Source organism: Alligator mississippiensis, chromosome 5, assembly GCF_030867095.1.
Source record: "Alligator mississippiensis isolate rAllMis1 chromosome 5, rAllMis1, whole genome shotgun sequence".
Lineage (NCBI taxonomy): Eukaryota > Metazoa > Chordata > Crocodylia > Alligatoridae > Alligator > Alligator mississippiensis.
Genome location: NC_081828.1, coordinates 216746597 through 216768215, shown reverse-complemented (window position 1 = coordinate 216768215; position 21619 = coordinate 216746597). Strand labels below are relative to the sequence as shown.

General features: G+C 52.4%; 1 protein-coding gene across 3 annotated transcripts in view; it reads left to right on the top strand.

Moving 5' to 3' along the window:
- Positions 1-16128, top strand: part of SETD2 (SET domain containing 2, histone lysine methyltransferase) — a 132212-nt gene extending 116084 nt beyond the window's left edge. For all 3 annotated transcript variants that reach the window (XM_014596092.3, XM_059729257.1, XM_059729256.1), the window contains exons 19-21: positions 13202-13282; positions 13912-14013; positions 15259-16128. In XM_014596092.3, coding sequence (XP_014451578.2) covers positions 13202-13282; positions 13912-14013; positions 15259-15420 — 345 coding nt within the window. In that variant the 3' untranslated portion in view covers positions 15421-16128. The remainder of the gene's footprint in view (positions 1-13201; positions 13283-13911; positions 14014-15258) is intronic.
- The last annotated feature ends 5491 nt before the right edge of the window (positions 16129-21619 follow it).

Here is a 21619-nt window from a genome sequence, read left to right as displayed (position 1 = left end):
ACCTTAGAGAAATGAACCATAGAATCACAGAAAAGCAGGTTTGGAAGGAATGCGAGAGGAGTATTTTAAGCCGTTGTTCCCAGAGTCGGTGATCAGCAGGCACAGTTCATATATACTGTTTTAGCAGGTCTTGCCACACGAATCCTGGGAACGAAGCATACTAGATCTTGTTTAACTTGCCAGTCAAAGAGCCTTCTGTGGAAGCTTTATTGCTTTTCACTTTACTTCCACCCCCATAAAGTCATTAAAATTGCCAGCTGCACATCCAGAATAGCTTGCACTGGAAGCATGTGGAAAGCGAGCTGTGTAGGCTAGGAATGGAAATGTAGAGGGTTTTTTCACTAGTGAGAGGTCACAGCTATCTGTTTTGACACGCAGAAAACAGCCTGGTCACTCCAGAAAGCAGCTTTGCTACCCTCAGCTATTTGGAAATCATGAAGTGAGGCCCTAACAAGCCATGAGATCAGCTTAAAAATGTGATTTTTTTTTTTTTCAATTGACTTTGTGTTTTGCTTTTATTTTTCCTTCTCTGAGCCCTAAGGGTTCACTTGGCCTTGTTTTCAGACTCCTCTACATCCATTAGAGCTGGCAGTTTCTTTACATACAGCCTCTGATCACCTGAAAGTCTCCTCTTGCGTTTTTCGGGGGGAAAACGTGAAATCTTCTTAGAGTTGGGATCCGATCGTGACAATTGGCAGCTCTGGGAAAGTGGGGAAAGCCTCAGAGCACAACTCTGATCCTTGATTGTGAAAACAGCAGACAGTGTCTTGAGTGAAAATACCTTCCTACACCTCGAGGTTGTTGTTGGTAACATGCCATTAAGAACAGAAATGCCATGCTGGGTCAGACCAAATGGTCCAGCTAGCCCAGTATCCTCTCTGACAGCAGGAGAAGCGGATGCTGTATAGGGAGACCTTTGAACTGAGCATCTCTACAGCGATCTATCCCCTGTTCGGTCCCCTTTCCGGCAGCCACCATTTATTGGGTTAGATATGCTAGAGGAAATGTATCCGACCAATCTGCTCAATAGCCATTCATGGACCTACCATCCATCATTTCTCCAGTCCGTTTTTGACCAAGGCTTGTGCCGTCTCCCTCCTCCATTTCCCGTGGCAGTGAACGTCGCAAATTAACGACACATTAATTCTCTCGGTTAGAACGGCTTGTTTTCCCCATTTGAGAGCACGTCTGTGCAGTTTCTGGAGAGAGAAAATCTGATTTCAGAAAAGTTATGTCAGGTAGCTGAGGGTTTGGCTGTCTAAAGGGTAGGAGTAAGAAAGATGTCAATGTTAGACCCTTTCATTTAAAGGTACCACCATTAGGACCAGGTAAACTATACCCGAGGGTGCTAAAAGAACTGGCCGATGTCCTTGCAAGACTGATGGCAAAGTTATTTAAAGACTGGCGCTCGGGAGAGGTCCCAGAAGACTGGAAGAAGGCCAATATAGTGCCTATCTGAGAAAGGAGGACCCGGGAAATTACAGGCCAATCGATTTGACCTCAATCCCTGGTAAAATCCTGGAAAACATTATCAAATATCCATTACAGACAGGCTAGCAGAAGGCAGTTTTTTGGAGGATAGCCAACATGGCTTCATTACGGGCAGGCCGTGCCAGACCAACCTCGTTTCCTTCTACAATCGGGTAACTTGCCACCTGGATGGGGGAAATGAGGTTGATGTTGCATACCTGGACTTCAAAAAGGCCTTTGACCTCATCTCCTACAAAGTCCTTGTGAAAAATTGGGGAAAATGCAGCCTCGACTGTCACAGTTCAGTGGCTAGGTAACTGGCTCTGAGGTAGGACCCGGAGAGTATTGCTTGACGGAACTGAGTCGGCATGACAGAAGGTGACCCGTGGCATCCCCCAGGGCTCAGTACTTGTTTCCCTCCTCTATGCTACCTAGGATCAAAGGGTTAATAATGGGGAACAGATGACTTAATTTTGCCCCAGCACACTGCACAAAAGGTAAGCGAGACCCTTTCTAGAGAATCCAAAAATTAGAACGTAATACGGGACCGGTGCTGTTCAACATGTTCATCAACGATTTGGATCGTGGTATAAAAAGCGAACTAGCAAAGTTTGCCGATGACACCAAACTGTGGGGGAGCGTGGTCATACAGAGATAAGCTGGCAATACAGGCCGGAGAGGTGGGCAGACCTCAACCAGATGCTGTTTAACACAGAGAAATGTAAAGTGCTCCATCTGGGGAGAAATAATCCATGACACACTTACAGGCTCGGCAGTGCGATGCATACCAGTACCACATCTGAACGAGACCTGGGTGTTGTGATAGACAACAAAATGAACGTGAGCCACCGATGCAATGCCGTGGCTGGCAGAGCTGATCAGACACTGACATGTATCTACCGAGGCATCTCGAGCAAAGTCAGGGATGTCGTCCTCCCTCTGCTTAGCATTGGTGAGACCGCAGCTGGAGTACTGCGTCCAATCGTGGGTGCTGCACGTCGGGAAGGGTGTGGAGAAGCTCAAGAGAGTCCAAAGGAGGGCCACACGCATGATTGGAGACCCAGAGACCAGGTCATACAAGGAGAGGCTGAAAGACTTGGGACTGTTCAGTCTGCAAAAGAGAAGACTCGGGGCGGGGGACTTGGTGGCAACTTATAAGTATATCAAGGGTGTACATCAGGATCTGGGGGAGCATCTGTTCATCAAGGCCCCCCACGGGAGGACTAGAAACAATGGGCACCAGCTGATTGAGGATTGCTTCAGGCTTGACATAAAGAAAAATGTCTGGGCTGTGTCCCCCTGTTCTCCTCACTCTCTCTCCTGTTAATAAATGCAGCATCCCTGTGACCCGTTGCATTTATTTCTGTATACAGGGACCCTTAGAGACTCCACAGGGACTGTTAACCCTTTCACTGTTGTCAACATTTTCCTATCTGTACAATGGGGTAAAAGTAACTCTCCTTTCTAGAGCAGGAGACTCCAGAATGAAAAGCGCTAGCAAGACTTTAGTGTTAGGTGCCAAAAGTTTTCCCGCAGCCCTCGACAAAGGCGTCTGCACAAGGCATGCCTTCCTGGGCGCCCTCGCCGCAAGCTTCGCGGAGGCGCTGCGTGCTTCTGACCTCTGAGCCTGCGTGGGTCTGGGCTTTTCCAAGCCTGCTCTTTCCTGCAGGCTGCTAGCAGGTGACAGCAAGGTGGCAGGGGGATTGATACAGCTGGCACTGACTAAGGTATACTCTTACCAGGGAGAGTCGGGCTTGAACCAGCCAACTAGCCCGCATGCCAGGTCTGAGTAAATATTTCTTATGGGCAGGAAAATGGATCCTCTGTGAGCTGTATAGGTTTAACATGCATGTGTGAATGGACTGCCCTAAGACATGCATATCTGTAGCTAGTACGATAATGTACATTGGAAGAGCACCAGTCGTCGTAGTCTCCAGGTCCCCGTGGTATGCAGCCCGTCCGTCATCACCCACGTTTTGCTGCTAAACAAACCTTACATTTATGCAGGGCTCTTCAGTTTTCCTCTGCCAACAAGATCCTTTGCAATGAGCTTTGTTAAGGAGGCAACTCGCTGCTCCTTTGGTTTTCCCGTGAATTGCTGGCAGGCCGTGGAGGGGCACTGTTTGGGTCACCGGTCTGAATGGAGACATCAGAGTATAACGCACCCTACTGATCCACACTCAGTAATGTATTTATTCCTCCCCGGTTGTCTAATGGGTTTAATGAGAGAGCCTGGCTTCAAACAAATTTTGAGACCTTTTCCCCTCCAGTTGTTCTCTTCTAATTGTTTCTTGGCACTCAGGAGGTTTGCTCTTTACCTGGTGTCTAATATAAGCTAAATTTTACGACGCCGTGTCTTCAATTTATAATCACACTGGAGTTGGAAATGTTCTCCATGTTCAATATGAGATCAAAGACCTCTCTCTCTCTCTCTCATATTCACTCCTGTTTGACTGCAGTATAGCTACTCCAGCTTCTCACACATGAGTAAGAGCATCATTTGGCCCTGTTCTGATGCATGGCTCTAAAAATACAGCCCAGGGAGCATTTACATTATTATTTTCAGCTGTAGCAGCATCTCCTGTACCCCTGTGTGCAGAGCCCTGCCCTCGTACTTGGGCTTAGTTCTTTAAGTGGTCATTTTTCTTGCATTTTCCCCATAATTCAGTTACAGCACGGACCCGCTGGCATTTGGATCTCTGCATTTGAGAAGCTGTGCCAGAGCTGGAAGGTTTGCAACCGACCTTGGCTTGGGATTGCAGACACCAGAGTTAGCTTTCATCTATTAAGTCTCAGTTCATAAAATCTCCCATCAAAAAAGTCTCTGGGTGCAAAAGTTCGAACTTGAGGCGAGTGTTAAGTCACTAAAACAATAGAGGAAAAGAGGCTGTATTCCACACCGGGAGAGTTGGCTTGAATCCTTCTCTACCACCGAGGTAGGGAACAATTTGCACTTCAGACTTGTCTCTTGGCAGCTATATAACCTTTTGCCTGAACTTACTCCCTTTCGGGCACTTCAGCACAGAAGATTTTTCCATGCGTACAAAGACCTCACTGTACAATCTTATTATATTCTAATTTTTGGATTCTCTAGATAGGGTCTCACTTACCTTTTGTGCAGTGTGCCGGGTCAAAATTAAGTCATCTGTTCCCCATTATTAACCCTTTGATCCTAGGTAGCACAGAAGAGGGAAATAAATGAGCTTTGATGTCCAGCCAGCCAATAGAAATACAAACTTTAATTCACTTCATTGAAGGAAGCTCTTGACAATAAAACGTCTATATGAAATGTTTTATTTAAACCCTGCTTTTGTTTTACTACGTGACTCTTCAGTCAGGCTTCCCATGTGGAAATGCCAGCTTCCTGCTCTTGCGAGCACCTTCTTTTCTTAAGTATAGCAAATAAGGTCCATTGCACAATGTCCATTGCACATTTTCCTCAGCCTTTGGGGTGAGGAAAATGTGCAGTTGCTTTGATTTTTAAAATGATGATGATGATGATGGAAATGCTCTTTGCTTTGTAGTAGATTTGGGAAGCAGGGAATGGGATTCCTTTCCTGGTTTTGCCTCTAACCAGTTGGGGGACCTCTGGCAATTCACTTTTCCTCTCTGTACCTTTGTCTGCTCATTTGTAAAACCAGATGACTGCTCATCCTTGTGGTTTGAGACCTCCAGACAAGTGCCAAATGTAGCCTGCCGCCTTGCACTTCATTAGCTCACGCCAGATTTTCCAGAAGGAGGACTATGAAGCACTGCTTTAAAATGTTGGTTTTCATCTCAGACTGTTGTATGAACTCCCCTTCTACTCTATGGTGGTGACAAGGACCTTGCCAGCTTGGTTTATGGCTTTAACACCTCACCTGTATTTAAAAAGAAATAGCCAGAAATTCATCTAGAGGGTGGACCTTATTTGCTAGGAGTTTTTCCATCCTCTTCTGCAGACGTTGTGTTAAAACATGCCATGGCGTTGCTATGCTTCCTCCAAAATGATGTATTCAAATTCCCTGTAAGCTCCCTAACGCCGGCCAGCATCCTGCCGTGATCCGCAGGGTCATCCAACCTGAAATACCCTTGGCACCAGCAGTTCAAAAAGGTTGCACCGTTCTCGGCTGTGACGTCCCATCCGACTCTTCCTGCAATGTGCTTGTGAATCTCTTGAGCACTCGGCACGTCCCCGGCTTCAGAGGGTTGCTCCAAGCAAGGGGAAGGGTTACCTCTTTGCTGCAGCAAGGAGTGAGGGTGGAAGGGATGGGCTGTGGCTTTTGTTTGGCGCGTTCCTCCCCGAATTCATCTCCTCTTGTCAGCTATCTAATTCGGGTTGTCAAAATGCCTCCACAGCCTGGCGGCTGCATAACATGGCAGTAAATTTAGGTGTGCTGCGACCTGCCTTCTCCAAATTTGATGCAGCGGCCCTTGCCAGAATGGAAAGCTTCTCTCTCTCTTTTCAAACAACCTGCTTGCATTCAGAAAAACACTCCCTTTGCCTGGGGAGCAGCTAATTCACACCGTCAGCGCAGGCCTGCACTGTGTTTGAGGCTCGGGCGAAGAGCAAGATTGGCAGGAGCAGCCTCGTGGGGAGAGGATATTAATATTGCAGCGCATTGCTGGCACAACAGGGTGCATCGGCCAGGAGCTGGAGAGAGACCAGCGATCCTTTGTCTCCATCTGACAGCAAGGCACTCGTGGAAACTGCCGAGAGCGCGCAGGCCGACACGGTGGTGGTTCAGCCTGCGCAGTTCTGCGCCTCTCCCTCTCGTCGGAGCAGGAGCCCGTCTTTAACATTCATCCCGGATGGTGGCTGTTCTAGTTTCCTTTTACTTTTCTGCTTCCATTAAGCCAGCGAGCCTCCTGGGCCTAAAAAATGAGGTACTTTCTGGTAAGGGATTGATTCATAAAAACTGTTGGGACTTTCTACAGCAAATTGAAGTCCAATGATAACCATGTGTAATATAGATAGGAGCCTACCTCTGTTGCATATTGCCTAAACCAGTGCTTCTCAACCTTTTTTAGACTCCAGGCCCTGTTGGAAAACTCCAGCTCTGAGCTTTTACTCTTTTTTTTTAGAGCAGTTCTTCTGTTGCAAAGACCACGAAAGGGCAGAACGTTTTGACACTGTGAATTCCTATGTGAAATCTCTGGGTTTATCTTGTGTCGGTGTTTGCACACCTAACAGCACTAAAACTGCATAGCACCCCACCACCCCCTGTAAAAGGGTCTCTCGGTACCCAGGATGCCCTGGCACCCTGTTTGAGGCTCGCTAACATAGCTGTTTGCAGGCGATGTAGAACATATCCAGTGATTTGCTAAATGTTATATGATAAATGTTAATCAAAGAGATTCATGCTTTGAAAGCGAAGAGAAGCACAGTCATCTGAGTGGAAGTATCTGCCTCAAAGCCGGGATATTTCTCGTTAAAATATTGTAGAAACTTTACGAGCCACTTAATGAACTTTTTATTGGAGAGTCACAGATGCTCTTGAGTGGTGACCTGGTTACGATGGTGTCCACTTCGAATAGAAGATGAAGAGCCTTTAACAGAGGCCCTTTGAGAGAAGTATCTTCCTATTAATAAATGGCACCGCTGCTATGAAATCTCTGGGGTTGGCGAGGAGTAAGTCACGCTTGGATCAGACGGACCCCAGAGCAAACTAGAATCCAGCTCCCTGCCTTAAAGACACGGCATATTCGCGTTTGCATATTCGCGTCTCTTTGGCATCTAGGTCCGTGACTCTCAGCCGCAGCACCACAACACCCCTGGGATTGTTCGAAGGGTACCAGAAAGCATTAGCACTGTTAGATGTGCAGACACCTACACACGATTCACAAAAACCCAGAGATTTTGCATACGAATTCCAAGCGTGAAAGCCGTCCTGCCCGTTTGCAGTCTTTCCAAGGTCTTTGCAGCAGCAGAATTGCTCCAGTATTTTTCCGTAGTCAAAAAAAAACAAACAAAAAAATAAAAGTGAAAGCTGAGCACTGGCATTTTCCGAGGGGGGCCCGGCGTCTAAAGAAGTTGAGAGCCCCTGATGGAAAGTGAATCGCAGCTTGCCCAAGGCCGGGCCCGTCTGAGCACGCCAAGACTTGCAAGGGATGCAAAACCGAAGCGAGAATGGCCTTACAGACACCCAAGTGCGCCTGCCGGACTTCCAGCGTCTCTGCTAGCGCAGGTCCGAAGGGCAGCATCACCTGGCTGGGTGCCTTGCCCGTTTGCGCTGCACTGAAAAGTGACATTTCCATGTGGCAGCCTGGTGTGTCAGAGCCCGGGCCATTTGCAATTATTTCACTATTTGAAGAGCTGACATCAAATCAGTCGTCCCCTCGCACAGCAGAGGGTGAGGGCGAGGGGAGCAGGTGGAGTCAAAGAGCTCTTCGTGCAACCGTTCAGTCCCTGCTGCTTCGGTTGGTTTTCCTTGCTTGTGAGCCACCGGCTCTTCTCTAAGTGCCGCCACGCAGCGTAAAGCCCATCCCGTTTCCCGCCTGGCACCCGGTGCTTTGGGCATGACCACGCAAGCATGAGATGCTTCCAGCCCAGGCAGCTTTGAGAGCCCCGAGCTCAAGCTCTGCCCTCACTTACCCCTGAGTTATGCCATCGGGTTGGCATCGGGACAGTCACTGCCCTTCACACGAGGCAAAGCCAGGCTGTGGTGTAAGGGTGTGCGGAGGTGCTGGGATGGTTATCACCCTCCTTGGCAGCGGGGGCATACGAGCAGCGTTGTGTGGAGGGGTTGCCCTGAATATGGGGCGTAGAGAAGGGCACTGTAGCTGTGTGCCTGGCATTGCCTCCACTGGGTTTCATGTTCCCCTTCACCTTCTGTGCTCGTGGCATTATCCTGTGCCGTTCCCAGTGCCAAGACCACTGGGAGGAAGTGACTTGCAGATTTGACTTGCCTGTCTGTTTCTTTGGGTTCAAGTGGGGTAAAAAGCCTCTTGGTAACTGTCTGCGGTTCCCATGCGTCTAGCTTGAAACCAAAAAGTCTCTCACCCCCTAAACCTCCACAACCAGCTCAAATAACCCTGTGATCTCCCCTGCATAGTTTCCCCCATCCCTGCTTGGTTGCGTTGAGCACCTCTATGCATCAGGGTGGGGGCCAGGTCCTTCTGCAGCTTCCTGGTGCACCTTTGGGTGCCGTCAGCTTATCCCATCTCCTGCCAGACTCGTGCCCAGAGGCGCTGCCTGTCTGAGAAGGGAGACTAGGTTAGTCCAATGTGACGTGCAGGGTTTGGCACAGCGGGTTTTGCAGCTTTCCAAGCTCATGCAGCAAGCGCTCCCACTGCCTTCAGCCTGCAGCAGGCCTTGGTTGGAACAAACCAGCCCAGCAGCACAAACTGGGAGGGGATGGGGGGAGACGATGCTCTGTGACACTGGGCGATCACAACCTGAGCAGCTTGCCCGCCTTGCCCCGAAAAAGAGAGCAGCAGAGCAGTGGGAGTAGGTCCTCAGTACCCAGGGCAGATGTTTCTTGGAGACAACAGAGGGTTTTCCTCGCCAGACGCAGAGGCAGCTGCATTGCGGAAGGTTGAGGGAAAGTTATAAAATCCCTCGCGTTGGTAATTGCACTGTAACATGCATGAAATAAAACGGGGGGTGGGAGGGTTAGAGATTCTCCAATTTCCTTCTCTTGCCCTCTGGCAAAACAGACTTCAGCACTAATAAAGCGAAGCACGGAAAGCCAGCCAGCCTCTCCGTCGCCCACAATTAACCAGTTGTGTGCAGGTAGCCAGGCCTATGATTTTGGGTTAGCTTTTCTTTTTCTTTCTTTTTTTTTTTTTTTACCCCCTCTTGCCTGTGGAGGCGGGAGGTCTTTCTCTTGAGTCACTTGTGTCTCTTTCTCCAGTCCAGCAGAGCAGAGCGCTCCAATCCAGCATGCCGATCCCTCGCAGGAGCTTTCAGGGGATCTGAGTGACACGCGTGTGTGTTCTTAAGAGCATGACATGCGTGGGGCATGTTGCACCAACACGGCAGAAGAATATGTTGTGCTACTTGAACGTGATCCATCAGCCAGGCCGGGGAAGAGTCTCAGAGTTGTGTTCGCATTGGGAGTATATAACATGGAGACCTGCAAGGCTCTTGGGTCCAGGCTTGGGTTTCCTACGGGTCTTGCCACGACTCTGTGTCCTTATGCTGGAGGAAACTGCCAAGTAGCACCAAACACGGTGGTCTGGTAGCACCCAAGGTGCATTCATAGATTCATAGATGCTAGGGTCGGAAGGGACCTCAATAGATCATCGAGTCCGACCCCCTGCATAGGCAGGAAAGAGTGCTGGGTCTAGATGACCCCAGCTAGATGCCTATCTAACCTCCTTGAAGACCCCCAGGGTAGGGGAGAGCACCACCTCCCTTGGGAGCCCGTTCCAGACCTTGGCCACTCAAACTGTGAAGAAGTTCTTCCTAATGTCCAGTCTAAATCTGCTCTCTGCTAGCTTGTGGCCATTATTTCTTGTAACCCCCGGGGGCGCCTTGGTGAATAAATACTCACCAATTCCCTTCTGTGCCCCCGTGATGAACTTATAGGCAGCCACAAGGTCGCCTCTCAACCTTCTCTTGCGGAGGCTGAAGAGGTCCAGGTGCCCCAGTCTCTCCTCATAGGGCTTGGTCTGCAGGCTCTTAACCATACGAGTGGCCCTTCTCTGGACCCTCTCCGGGTTATCCGCATCCCTCTTGAAGTGTGGCGCCCAGAATTGCACGCAGTACTCCAACTGCGGTCTGACCAGCGCCCGATAGAGGGGAAGTATCATCTCCTTGGACCTATTTGTCATGCATCTGCTGATGCACGATAAAGTGCCATTGGCTTTTCTGATGGCTTCGTCACACTGCCGGCTCATGTTCATCTTGGAGTCCACTAGGACTCCAAGATCCCTTTCCACCTCCGTGCCACCCAGCAGGTCATTCCCTAGGCTGTAGGTGTGCTGGACATTTTTCCTCCCTAGGTGCAGCACTTTGCATTTCTCCTTGCTGAACTGCATTCTGTTGTTTTCTGCCCACTTGTCCAACCTATCCAGGTCTGCTTGCAGCTGTTCCCTGCCCTCCGGCGTGTCCACTTCTCCCCATAGCTTTGTGTCATCCGCAAACTTGGACAGCGTATATTTGACTCCCTCGTCCAAGTGACTGATGAAGACATTAAAGAGTATCGGTCCAAGGACTGAGTCCTGCGGGACCCCACTGCCCACACCCTTCCAGGTCAAGACCGACCCATCCACCACGACTCTCTGGGTGCGACCCTCTAGCCAATTCGCCACCCACCGGACCATGCAGTCATCCAAGTCACAGCCTCTTAACTTGTTCACTAGTATGGGGTGGGATACTGTATCGAAGGCCTTCCTGAAGTCTAAGGAAGGCATTAACTAGTGTGTGCGCCTGCATGCACACTCTGTCTTGGAAACGTAGACCATTTGAAACCATTGAAAGCGGGCATTGACTTGGGAACCAAAATGATGCCGTCCATTAGTGGTATAATGGCTCTGCTCTTTATTACAAGAAGAATGGTAGCACCATCTATAGTTCGGGTTGTCTAACACTTCCTGTTAAAGCCTTGCTTATATCTTTGCCAGATTTCATCCCTGGGTTGAGGTTTTTCCCAGGTGGTCTGCCTTAGGCTGGAGAGGGTTTGGGGTGGTTTTTTTGAGTGTCAGTTGGTTTTATTTAAAATGGTGCCATCATGTCAGTGGACGATAAGCTGAATAGGAGCCAGCAGTGTACCCTTGTTGCTAAGAAGGCTACCAGCATCCTGGGCTGCATCGGTAGGAGCGTCGCCAGCAGATCAAGGGCAGTGATTCTTCCCCTCTGTTCAGCACTGGGGAGGCCACATCTGGAGTCCTGTGTCCAGCTGTGGGCTCCCCACAACAGAAAGGATGTGGACACATTGGAAAGAGGCCAGTGGAGGGCAATGAAAATGGTTTGGGGGCTGGAGGACAGGACTGGTGAGGAGAGGTTGAGAGAACTGGGCTTGTTTAGTCCGGAGAAGAGGAGACTAAGGGGGGATTTGATAGCATACTTCAACTCCCAGCAGGGGGTTCAAAGAGGATGGAGCTGGGCTGTTCTCAGTGGGGGCAGATGACAGAAGGAGCAATGGGCTCAAGTTGCAGCAAGGGAAGTTGAGGTTGGATATTAGGAAAAACACTCTAACGAGGAAGGTGGTGAAGCACTGGGACAGGTTTCCCAGAGTGGTGGTGGGATCTCCATCCTTGAAGGTGTTTAGACCCAGGTAGACCCATCTTTGGCTGGGATGATGTAATTGGGGCTGGTCCTGATTGGAGCAGGGGTTGGACTAGATGGGACCTTCTGAGCTCCCTTCAGCCCTCATTTTCTATGATTTCAAAAAAAGGAGAGCAGAGGAATAGTGTTCTCTGCCCACATTCAAAACATCGCTCAACCACTTTGTTGAGCAGCTTCAGTGCAACATGCCTTGGAGTAGGAGTTTGCTAGGATTGCAGCTTGTTTGGTTGCATCGGTGGCGGCTTTGTCATCACCACGAGAATCTCCGGTCCAAATTTGGGCATAAGAGTCTCAAGCTTCACACAGACCTTAGCACTTTTCCTGTGGCAGCTGAATTTTCCGGTTTTTTTCTTGCATTGAGCTTGCCCGGTCCCCATAAATGCTGTATTTAGATTATCTCCACCTCCACGTGGCACCTGGGTCTGCTGTGGCTTAGGCTTGCAGGGACCGAGCAAGGTTTTCTTTGTAACGGCTGCCGTGGCACTGAGCATCAGCCCTGCAAGCAGAGGTGTCCTCAGCACTCCTGTAGCGTGGAGGAGGAGGATGTATCTGAATTTATGTACGGACGACGGGGATAAGGGAGGATGGGAGTAGGGTAGGGGTGGGCAAAATGGGGAAATAGGATGTGATCTCTTCATTGGAGACGGCATTGTGATGAGTGAATGCAAACCAAGGGATCTTGATGTTCTTGTAATGCTTGTATCATTATGGATGGATGGATGCGGGGGGATGGAAATATATTGGCGTGTATGTGTGGAAATGCTGTCTGTCTAATCTATCTATCCTATGCTGAGGCCATAAGATAATGGGATGTGGAAGAGAGAAGGAAAACATTTTTAGGGGGACCTGCCTTTTTTGGAAGGGTTTGTACAAAACTCCCCCAACTCATTATGTTCTTGCTTTATCTCTAGCTTAATTGGGTGCAATTGACAGCAGCTGGCGGCAGAACTGAGAGCAGTGCCGGAAAGTGAGCGGCAGAAGGGAGTCTAGGGCCATGTAGGGCGAGGACGGGCGTGTTGGTGCACTCCAGGTGGGGCAGGGAAACCCCCTCCAGCTCTCCCAGCAGAGCTATAGCAAAATAACTGTCCTGCTACAGCTGTGCTGGACAGCTTCCATGCAAAGACAGGCGCTTGGAGAGGAGCAGCCAGAGCACAGAGCGAATCTCAGAGGCGTGGAGTGCACGCAGGGCTGAGGTGTGGGCTGGTGGATGAGCCCCTAGAGTCTTGACTTGCTGCAGAAACACTGGATCCCAGTTCAGAACAGGCCAGAGGCCCTGGTCACGTAGCAGATACATGAGCAGCTTCTGTACTCCGTACCCTTCCTTATCCGAATGCATACCTCTGCAAGAGGATTTGGAAGAGAAGGCAGCTGATCCCGGGCCAGCCCCATGTCGTATCAGCAGTGGGAACAGGGAGCGGTCTCATGGTGTGCCAGCAACAGGTCTGGCTTGGATTGGATCGGATATCCCAGAAGCTGATGGTGCAGACCCTTTCAAAACCCTTCCTCTCTTTTTTTCAGTCTTCCAAGAAGCCGAAAACAGCAGAGGCAGACACGTCGAGCGAGCTGGCTAAGAAGAGCAAGGAAGTGTTCAGGAAAGAGGTACGGGCAGCAAGGCAAGCTGTCTAGAGCATGGGTGCTGGGGGTGGCCAGGGGTGATGGGCAGAGCGCAGCGTTGCAAAATGCTAGTCTATACCATGAGCTGAGCTCGCATCAGTCATTTTGAGACTGACACCCAGCAGTAAAGTTCATGGGTTAAACCTTTAATGATTGCCCCCCAGGGGAATGCAACCCACAGGTGGGTGTATTAAAGGTCCCCCTTTCTGCTGATCCGTGCAGAAGCTGTTGCTGCCGACACAGAGCCTCAGTCTTCAGGACAAGCAGCAGCAGCTTAGGCCTTTAACTCTGGTGCTCTCTGGTCCTGTGCTGGCAAAGCAAGCAGCTGTCTCAAATGTGCAGTGCAAGGGGTAGCAGCCCCACACACTAAAATGTGGCCTGTTCTTGGCCTGTGACAGGGCGCGAGCTGTCACGGACACAGAAAGTTTTAATTGCGTTCAGCGCAGCCTGGCCGTTCTCTCTGCAGTCACCTGGAGCAGAAGCCTAAGCATCTGTGGGGCGAGCAAAACATAGCGTGGGGCTTTTCCCTGCTTCCCTTCAACAATTTCCAGGCAAAGAGCTGTCTGGGCCAAAGGCACGACAGCACAAAGTCTCTCTCCTTCCCCCCTCTGCAGATGTCCCAGTTCATTGTGCAGTGCTTGAACCCCTACCGCAAGCCGGACTGCAAAGTGGGCAGGATCACCACAACGGAAGACTTCAAACACTTAGCACGCAAGGTAAGGCCACGTTTCTGCCACAGCTTTGCCCGGCACCGTGACTCCAGAGAAGGCCTGCCTCGATTTGCTGCTCAGAGCCCCGTCATGCTTCACAGGGGCAGGGCCACTTCTTTTTGAAGTGTCTTTAATGCAATGCAGATCCTTAGCTCTTCTCCCAGTTTGCTCAGCCCCAGAACTGGGAGCCGGGGTCGAGTGCAGCAACAGAGCCTCACAGCCCTGCATGCCTCCACAGTCCTCAGGTGGAGCGAGAAGTTGGTGTCCCCCAACCTGGTTGGACACTGAGTGCCTGGGGTAGCATGTGCTCTTCCTAGCATGCTCTCACCTGCCTTTCAAACACGTCTTCAGCCTTGGTTTGCTGCAGGCAGGAGCCCTCTTTGATCATTGGGTCTGGATCGTACCCACACCTGGATCCAGTCCACAGGCAGGTGGGCAGCCCACATGGAGGAACGTCTTCAGAGCACCTCCCCGAGGCACTCCCGGCTGCTGGCAGGTCCCTGGTGCACTGTGACCACCCACATTAGCTGGTGGGAAGGGAACTTGAGGGTCAGCTAATCAACCCCCTGGCAGAGATGTTGATTCTGAACCATCTGGGCTCTATCCTGTCTGATACATCCCTGATAGTAACAGTTTTAAAGGAATTGATAAGAAATCCCCATTATAGGCCAGGCCTCCCATAGAAGAAGTGCCGCCCTGCTTTTCCTTGAGGCATTGGCTTGTGCCCTAGAGCAGTGCAAGTTATTCTTGTTCTCTTTGCTCGCTGAACCTTTTGAATCCTCTTGGTCTCACTTGCCTCAAGTGGCAGTGAGTCCCACCAGTTCATTCATAAAATCCTAGAAAACGAGGGTTCGAAGGGACTTCAGGAGGTCGCATCTAGTCCAACCCCCTGCTCCAAGCAGGACCATCATCCTGGGAGAAGAGATTTGCTTTCTAGCCTTCCCTGGTCTCGCAGCCTTTTAGTGTCTCTGGATTTTTTCCTTTGCTTTCGTGATCAGAGAGGGCAAATAGACGTAGCATTGCTGAAGGGGCAGCTCGTTTGCTTATGCGGTAGGGAAATTTCTGAACGTTTACCTGTGCTTTGTCGAAAAAACAAAACCAATCTTACCACCAACCCCAAAGAAGCCCCCTCTCCCTTCTTGTCCCCCTCCATATTCAATTCTACTTTGTAAACCTGTGCCGTAGCGCTGCAGCTTCCAGTATCGGTGACCTCTGCACCCTTTTCTTTTTGCCTCTCTCCCCCCTTCCCAGCTGACTCACGGCGTCATGAACAAGGAGCTGAAATACTGCAAGAACCCCGAGGACCTGGAGTGCAACGAGAACGTGAAACACAAAACGAAGGAGTACATCAAGAAATACATGCAGAAATTTGGGGCCGTTTACAAACCCAAGGAGGACACGGACTTGGAGTAGCTACCACGAACCTGGAGCGAGACGCGACCATCCTCTTTTGGACCGGAGGAGAAGCAAATCCCGCCCCTGGCCCCAAAAGGCCGTCAGCTCTGAGCGGGACTCGCGGTTTGGACCCGACTTCCGTATTAAATGAAGTAGTCCTACGCCGTGGAGGGGAGGGCAAGGGAAGTGACACGGATTGTGGAACAGGAGCACGTTCTGCAGCTCCCTCCACTCTCCCCCACCCCTTCTTTCCAGGCGAACCCAGGTCTCAAACATGGCGGTGCTGTCTGGCGCGGTGACCCGTGCGCCCATCTTGTGTCACCAAGATCTGTATTATATTTTAACGTATATGTGAATATATTGATAATTTTTTTTTTTTATTTTTTTTTTGCTTTTAGCCCCACACGTGCTGATATCACGGGAACACTTTGTAAGGATAGTTTGTTTGGGCTTTTTGTTTTGTTTCGTTTCCTTGGAGGGTGGGGGGGTTGTTTTATTTTATTTTATTTTATTTTTTGTTCTCCTGCAAGGTTTAATCTGTTATCATGTAAATAATCAGGAGCAGGCTGCCTCTGGATTTCTGGCAGGCCTCGTGCTATGTTGATAAGATTGATTTTACTGCTTAAATCATTTTACTTTATCCAATTTTTACTGAACTTTTTATGTAAAAAAATGGAAAAAAAAAAAAGAAAAAATTTAAAAAAATAAAAATGAAATGAAAGAACATACCTCCGCTCTTGGTTGCGTGGCCAAAAGGGCAAGCTACAAGCTTGCGCGGCGTTTCTGCTCGAAACCAAGCGGCCGTGCGGGCTAAGAGGCACCCGCACAGACCCCAGCAGGGTAATTCCTCCTTCCCTTGGTGCCCGTGTTGCTGTCTGTGTCTGAGGCCACTTCTGCCTGGGAGGGACCAGTTGGGTAACCAATGGTTGGTCCTGTCCTAAATGCACCAGATGGACCGAATGAGTGAGGAGTATGAGGGGCCAGGATTTCTTAGGGTGATATCTTTTCTTTTCTTAGGGTGATATCTGGACCAACTGTGCAGCCGGGATAAAGTTAAACAAGCTTTCAAATGCAAGACATCCTTCCTTGGGTCTCCGACTATGTAGGAAGCCAGGCATACGAGGCGTCTTCAAGTCACCCGCCCATGGTCACACAGCTGGGCAGTGGCAGCGCCAGGGATGAAACCCAGGGTCTCTTGCTGGGGTGAACGATGCCTTTCAAGAGGCGTCTGGTGCCATCTGGGTGAGTGATGGTCATAGATTATACCTGACTCCATCTGGTGACACCTGTCCATGCTGGTGTCACAGCCGCAGAGAGCTGGAGGGAGGACAGGCACGGACAAACAGTGGGTGCTGCTCATGCGGAAGTGGGGAAAGGCGAGCAGGTTTGGGGCTCAGGCTGGCTGTGGTGTGGCCCTGCCCACACCAAACCCCCGATCCTTGGGGATGCTCGAGGTGTTACGTGTCTAGCCATCCAGGACAGCCTGCAGACTTGGGGCCGGGCTGAGAAACAGCTGACAATAGCAGCACTGAAATGGGAGTGCGCTTTCTCGGTCTGTCGTGCATGGTGCCTCCAAGCAGAGGGGTTCATTGCTAGGGCTGTCCTCCGCTCTTGGACAGTGCACTTAACTATCATCAGGGGTCCTCGGTCTGACACGAGCCTCAGAGGAGAGCCAGCCCCGCATAGAAGAGTGCATCCCGCATGCTTATGGATCCATAGTCATCCAGGTGCCTCGTGATGGAGAGTGGCATTGGCGGGCCCCTAGCTGGAAACGGGAAAGCATTCATCAAAGGGCACTTTGGAGAGCCCCAGGAGGGGCCGGCAGCAGGGGTTAGTTCTGCCTCGGGCTGAGCCAGCTCTGGTGCTGGTGAGCAAGTCTTGAGCCCGCTCCCAGCCCTGCCTGGAGACTCGGGCTTTCTCCATCCCAGAAGCACGGCCAGCGCAGGCAGGGCCTCTCCATGCATTGCAACCAGCTGCAGCATCCAGGCCTCACCTTGCAGCACGTGCACGCAGCGTTTGAGTCCAGCAAATGCTTTTTAGTGTTTTGCTGAACCGAGGGGCGACTGGTCAGCTCTTAATGGGTTCAGCCGTGAGACGGGGCAGCCTGGAGCCAGCCTTGGCCACGAGGTGGTGCTGTGGAGCTGCACGGTGCCCACGTCCGCCTTCGGCCGGGCTCCTGTGGGCAGCCTGTCCCCGTGGCCCCATGGTCTCTGCTCTCAAACCCTGGTGTGCCTGGATCAGGGGCTGTAGGACAAACCCCTCCTTGGAGAGCTCTGGTTTCCCGTGACCCAGCCAGCATCCCTCACCCTGTCCCTGAGGCCGTGGTGCCCAAGCTGGGGGTGTCACCTGCCAGAGACTGGTCCCAGAATGAAGGCAAAGGGTTTGGGGTGTCTCTGTGTACCCAGCTGGGCCCTGGGCTGGGATTTGGTCGCTCCCTGGCTCTGCCACTGACTTCCTGGGTGACCCCTGGGCAAGTCGCTTCCCCTTGGTGTGTGCCTCAGTTTCCAATGTACCTCTGTAAGCTGGAGCTAGTGGTAGTGTCCTCCTGGGGGACGGGGTGGGAGGATTATGCATGCAGCCACCGTTCACGCGAGGGCAGGGGGCTCGGGTGTGCGGAGCAGCCCAGCTGCATGCGGCTCTGCTTGTCCTAGTGCAGGGCTGCACCTGGAGCCTACCAGCACCCCAAGCTTGTTGACAGCCCACTCCGTTGGCCTCCCTAGGCCCTGTCCCAAGTAGAGCCCCTGTGCTAGCACTGCTTGGTGCATGCATCTTACTACTGCTGCTTCGCTTCAGGGGACAGGAGCGGGGGCTGCGTTCCCCCATCTGGGCCAGGGGCCTGCCGGTGGCTTCGTGTCCTCTGATGGTACTGGCTGAGCCCTCCCCCAGGCAGTGGAGATGGCTTCAACATGCCCTGGCACAGAAACATCCTCCACTCCTTTTGCAAAGGCCCAGTGCCCAGGGGCAGCTTGGGGCCTTGGCTTTGGACAAAGCTGGAGGCTCTCTGAAGTCCCAGCTGGGGACCTCGCCAGCACAACAAACCGTGTAGATGCAGAGAGAGGCATGCTCCCTGCTCCCACCCAGCTAGAGTGGGACGAGGGGACTTGACCGGGGTGATCCAGCAGGTCAGTGGCAGAGCCGGGCCCAGATCTCAGGGCTGGCTGGGCACCAGCACCACTCGCTGAACCACCTCGGGGTTCAGCCTCCATGCGTCTCGCTTCAGACAGGGTCCCAGCCCATGTGCCCCTGCCCCCGCCTTGCGTGTCTGTATGCCCTTGCTCTGACAGCGCCCGTGGGCCCGGCCCTGGGGATCAAAGCGAAGGAGCTGAACAGCTGGCAGTGCATCTGCTGCTCATGGAAACTGGAGCCCGCAATTAATACCAGCCCTAGCCTTGGGGAGGTGGGGGGGAAGGGGAGGCTGGGGCGGCTTCCTAGGTACAGCTTCTCCCTCGTGGGCACTTGAGGAAGGCAATAGGAGCAATCCCTCTCCTGGACTTAAAATGCAGCTACTTCTGAGGAGGGCAGGGGCTGAGCAGTTTGTGTCCAGGCTCCCAGCAGGACTGGGGCACGACCTAGAGGCAATGGTGGTCACCCCCTTGTCTTCACTGGGCTTCACTTGCAGAAGGAGGGGAGCGAGTAGGGTGGGATACTCGGAAGCAGCAAGAACTGGTGCCTGCGTTGGATAGAGAAGCACACGAGCCTGTGCACCGTCAGGGATGCTCGAGGCCTAGCTGTGACTGCGCTTTGCTGTGGGGGTGTGCCACAGGAATGAGAAGGAATAGTTTTCCTCTGCTGCTGCTATGTGCATGTGGAGGGTGGGCTTTCTGCCTCTCCCAGAGGTGTTGGGTGCTGGCTGCAGCCCAGGCTGGGGATGCGGACGGGGCTGTGCCGATGCTCTTGAGGGTCCCGCTTCTCTATGATTGCATGTCAGGCTGCAGGAAGCTGCTTTCCATCACCCCCCTTGGCTTTGAGCACAGCTGTTCCCAGAGGTCAAATGAACTCAGAGGTATCCAGCATGGATGAAGAGAGCGGGGAAAACCCCCGCAGCACCGAAACACACTGGAACAGGAGGAAAAGGTTGGCCCCGTGCTTCACCTCCGGATGCTGGCAGAAAGGAGAGGTCAGATGCCAGCCTTGCTGGAAAACACAGCCAAGTCGCTTGAGGATGTTTCCACCCTGCACGGCCAGCTCAGCACTGCGAGGCGGGTAAGTGGATTGCAGTGAAGGAGAAGTGTAGACGTGTCTCTTACTATTGATAGTGTCCGACTACTGGCTGCCAGTCCCCAACTAATACCGTGCTTGCTAAGGACAGCTGCAGAGCCGGGCATTGATCTGCTCAACAGGTGATGGAGCTGGGCCATAAGCACCTCCTGTAGGAGGCCAAGGCTAGGGAGAGCCCCGGGGCTGCAGTCCCTATGGAGGAGCAGAAATGCCCTTGTACTCGGAAAGCCGTGGCCGTGACTGCTGCCCTCACAACCTCCTGCAAGAGCCAACGCATGCAAAACACTTAGGGCCCTTCCCTGAATTTGTTTCACCCGGCTTGGGCTGGATGGATACGCTCCGGCTGGGATGCGGGCAAAATCCCAAAGCTGCGGCAAGCTGAGTCCATGGCCCAACTGCCCCATCCCTCCCCTCGGAGGGCACAGTACAGGGTCCCTGATGGGCAGCAGCAGAGGGAGAAACCGTGACAGCTGAAGCCCACAGCTCTGCATGCCTCGGGGTTCAGGGTACACGCATATCACGAGCCCAGGGCTGAGCAACACAGCGTGGGACTGGGCCATGCCTGCAGAGAGCAGCCATCCATCCATGCAGCGTGGGTGTTATGCCCAGGCCAATGCCCAGCAGCAAAGGGGTGGTGGATCCCCGGTGTTGCAGGCAAGTGAGGGAGAGATGCAGTGTCATGGGTCCCTCATGCCCCAGGGCACAGCAGCAGGGATGGTACTGATGCATGGACATGCTCTGAGACAGGATCAGCAAAAAACAGCCCATGCCAGAGCTGACCCAGGGGCAGAGGGAAGCCCCACTGGGCCTTCTCAGTCCAGTGCCCTGTTGGCTGAGGAAGAGCTGACCGGGCTAGCAAGAGCCACGGGCATTGCACTGGAAGGAGTAGGTATGGGAGTGCACATGTGAGCCATGCACCTGCGTGGGCTGCACATCCAGGTGTATGCATGCCCACTTTCAGGGCATCAGGCATGGTGCGGTCTCTGGGAGGAGCCTCTGCTATTCCCCCTGGCAAGAGCTTCTCCTGGGGGTCCGTGTCTTTCTGGTACCTCTGACATGACCTGTTGTGTCCTAGCTATGGACGTGCCTGATGTCTGCAGCCCCTCCTGTTCCCAGTCAGCAGCTGGAGGGCCTCGGCCTTCCTGAGCCCTTCAGAGCCACAGCTGGCCCCCATGTCCAGCCGGAGCCTGGGAAGGGGCTGGGCTGCAGCGGGAGCGTCTGCTGGACATGCCTCGCTCCAGCCTGTATTAGACCCAGGGGCCTGGCCTCCCTAGCCCCTTCCCAACTCCCTGAGCAAGCCGGAGCGGGGCTTTCCCAGCTGTCTCCGGTGGTCGTAGCCCAGCCTGGGCCCTGGGGAGCCCACTGAACCAGGCAGGATCCTGGCATCGTGGAGCTTGGTCAGGACCTGAACCCCTGCCACTGCTGCATGGTGTGGTCAGGGCTGTGCCCCACCCCAGAGGTGGCTGCAATTTTGGGTAGGGATCCTTAGGGAACCAAGCAGTAAATGCAAACAGGATCTGGACCATGAAAATTAATTAACCTTTTCCCCAACCCACAAAGCACCACGGCCCTGACACCACTGTCCCCTATCTATATTAACCTTTTACACAAGCAGGACGTTGGCCGCTGCAATGCCTCTGCTTTCCCTGCAGCAGGTTCAGGCGTGATGTCAGGTGTTGTATCAGGTAGTTTTACCAAGTTTCGATGATGGATTTGTCTGGGAGGGTTTGGACGGGGCTGATCCTTTCTCCAGCCAGGAGTTGGACTAGATTTGAGCTCTGGAGCTCCCTTCCAGCCCCGCGGCGCTAGGCTTGGATGCTAACAGGAGACGCAGTGGATGCAGGGAGGTTGCGGCAATGACTCAGTGCCACTTGGCCGGGACTTTCCTCGAGCAGGCATCACAAGCTCCTTACTCACCCCGCAGGACTGTTGTCAGCCCCCCAGGTTGCACCGGAAAGCGGCACCGCTCTCCAGCAGCTCCTTTCCAGCCTGGCTGCAC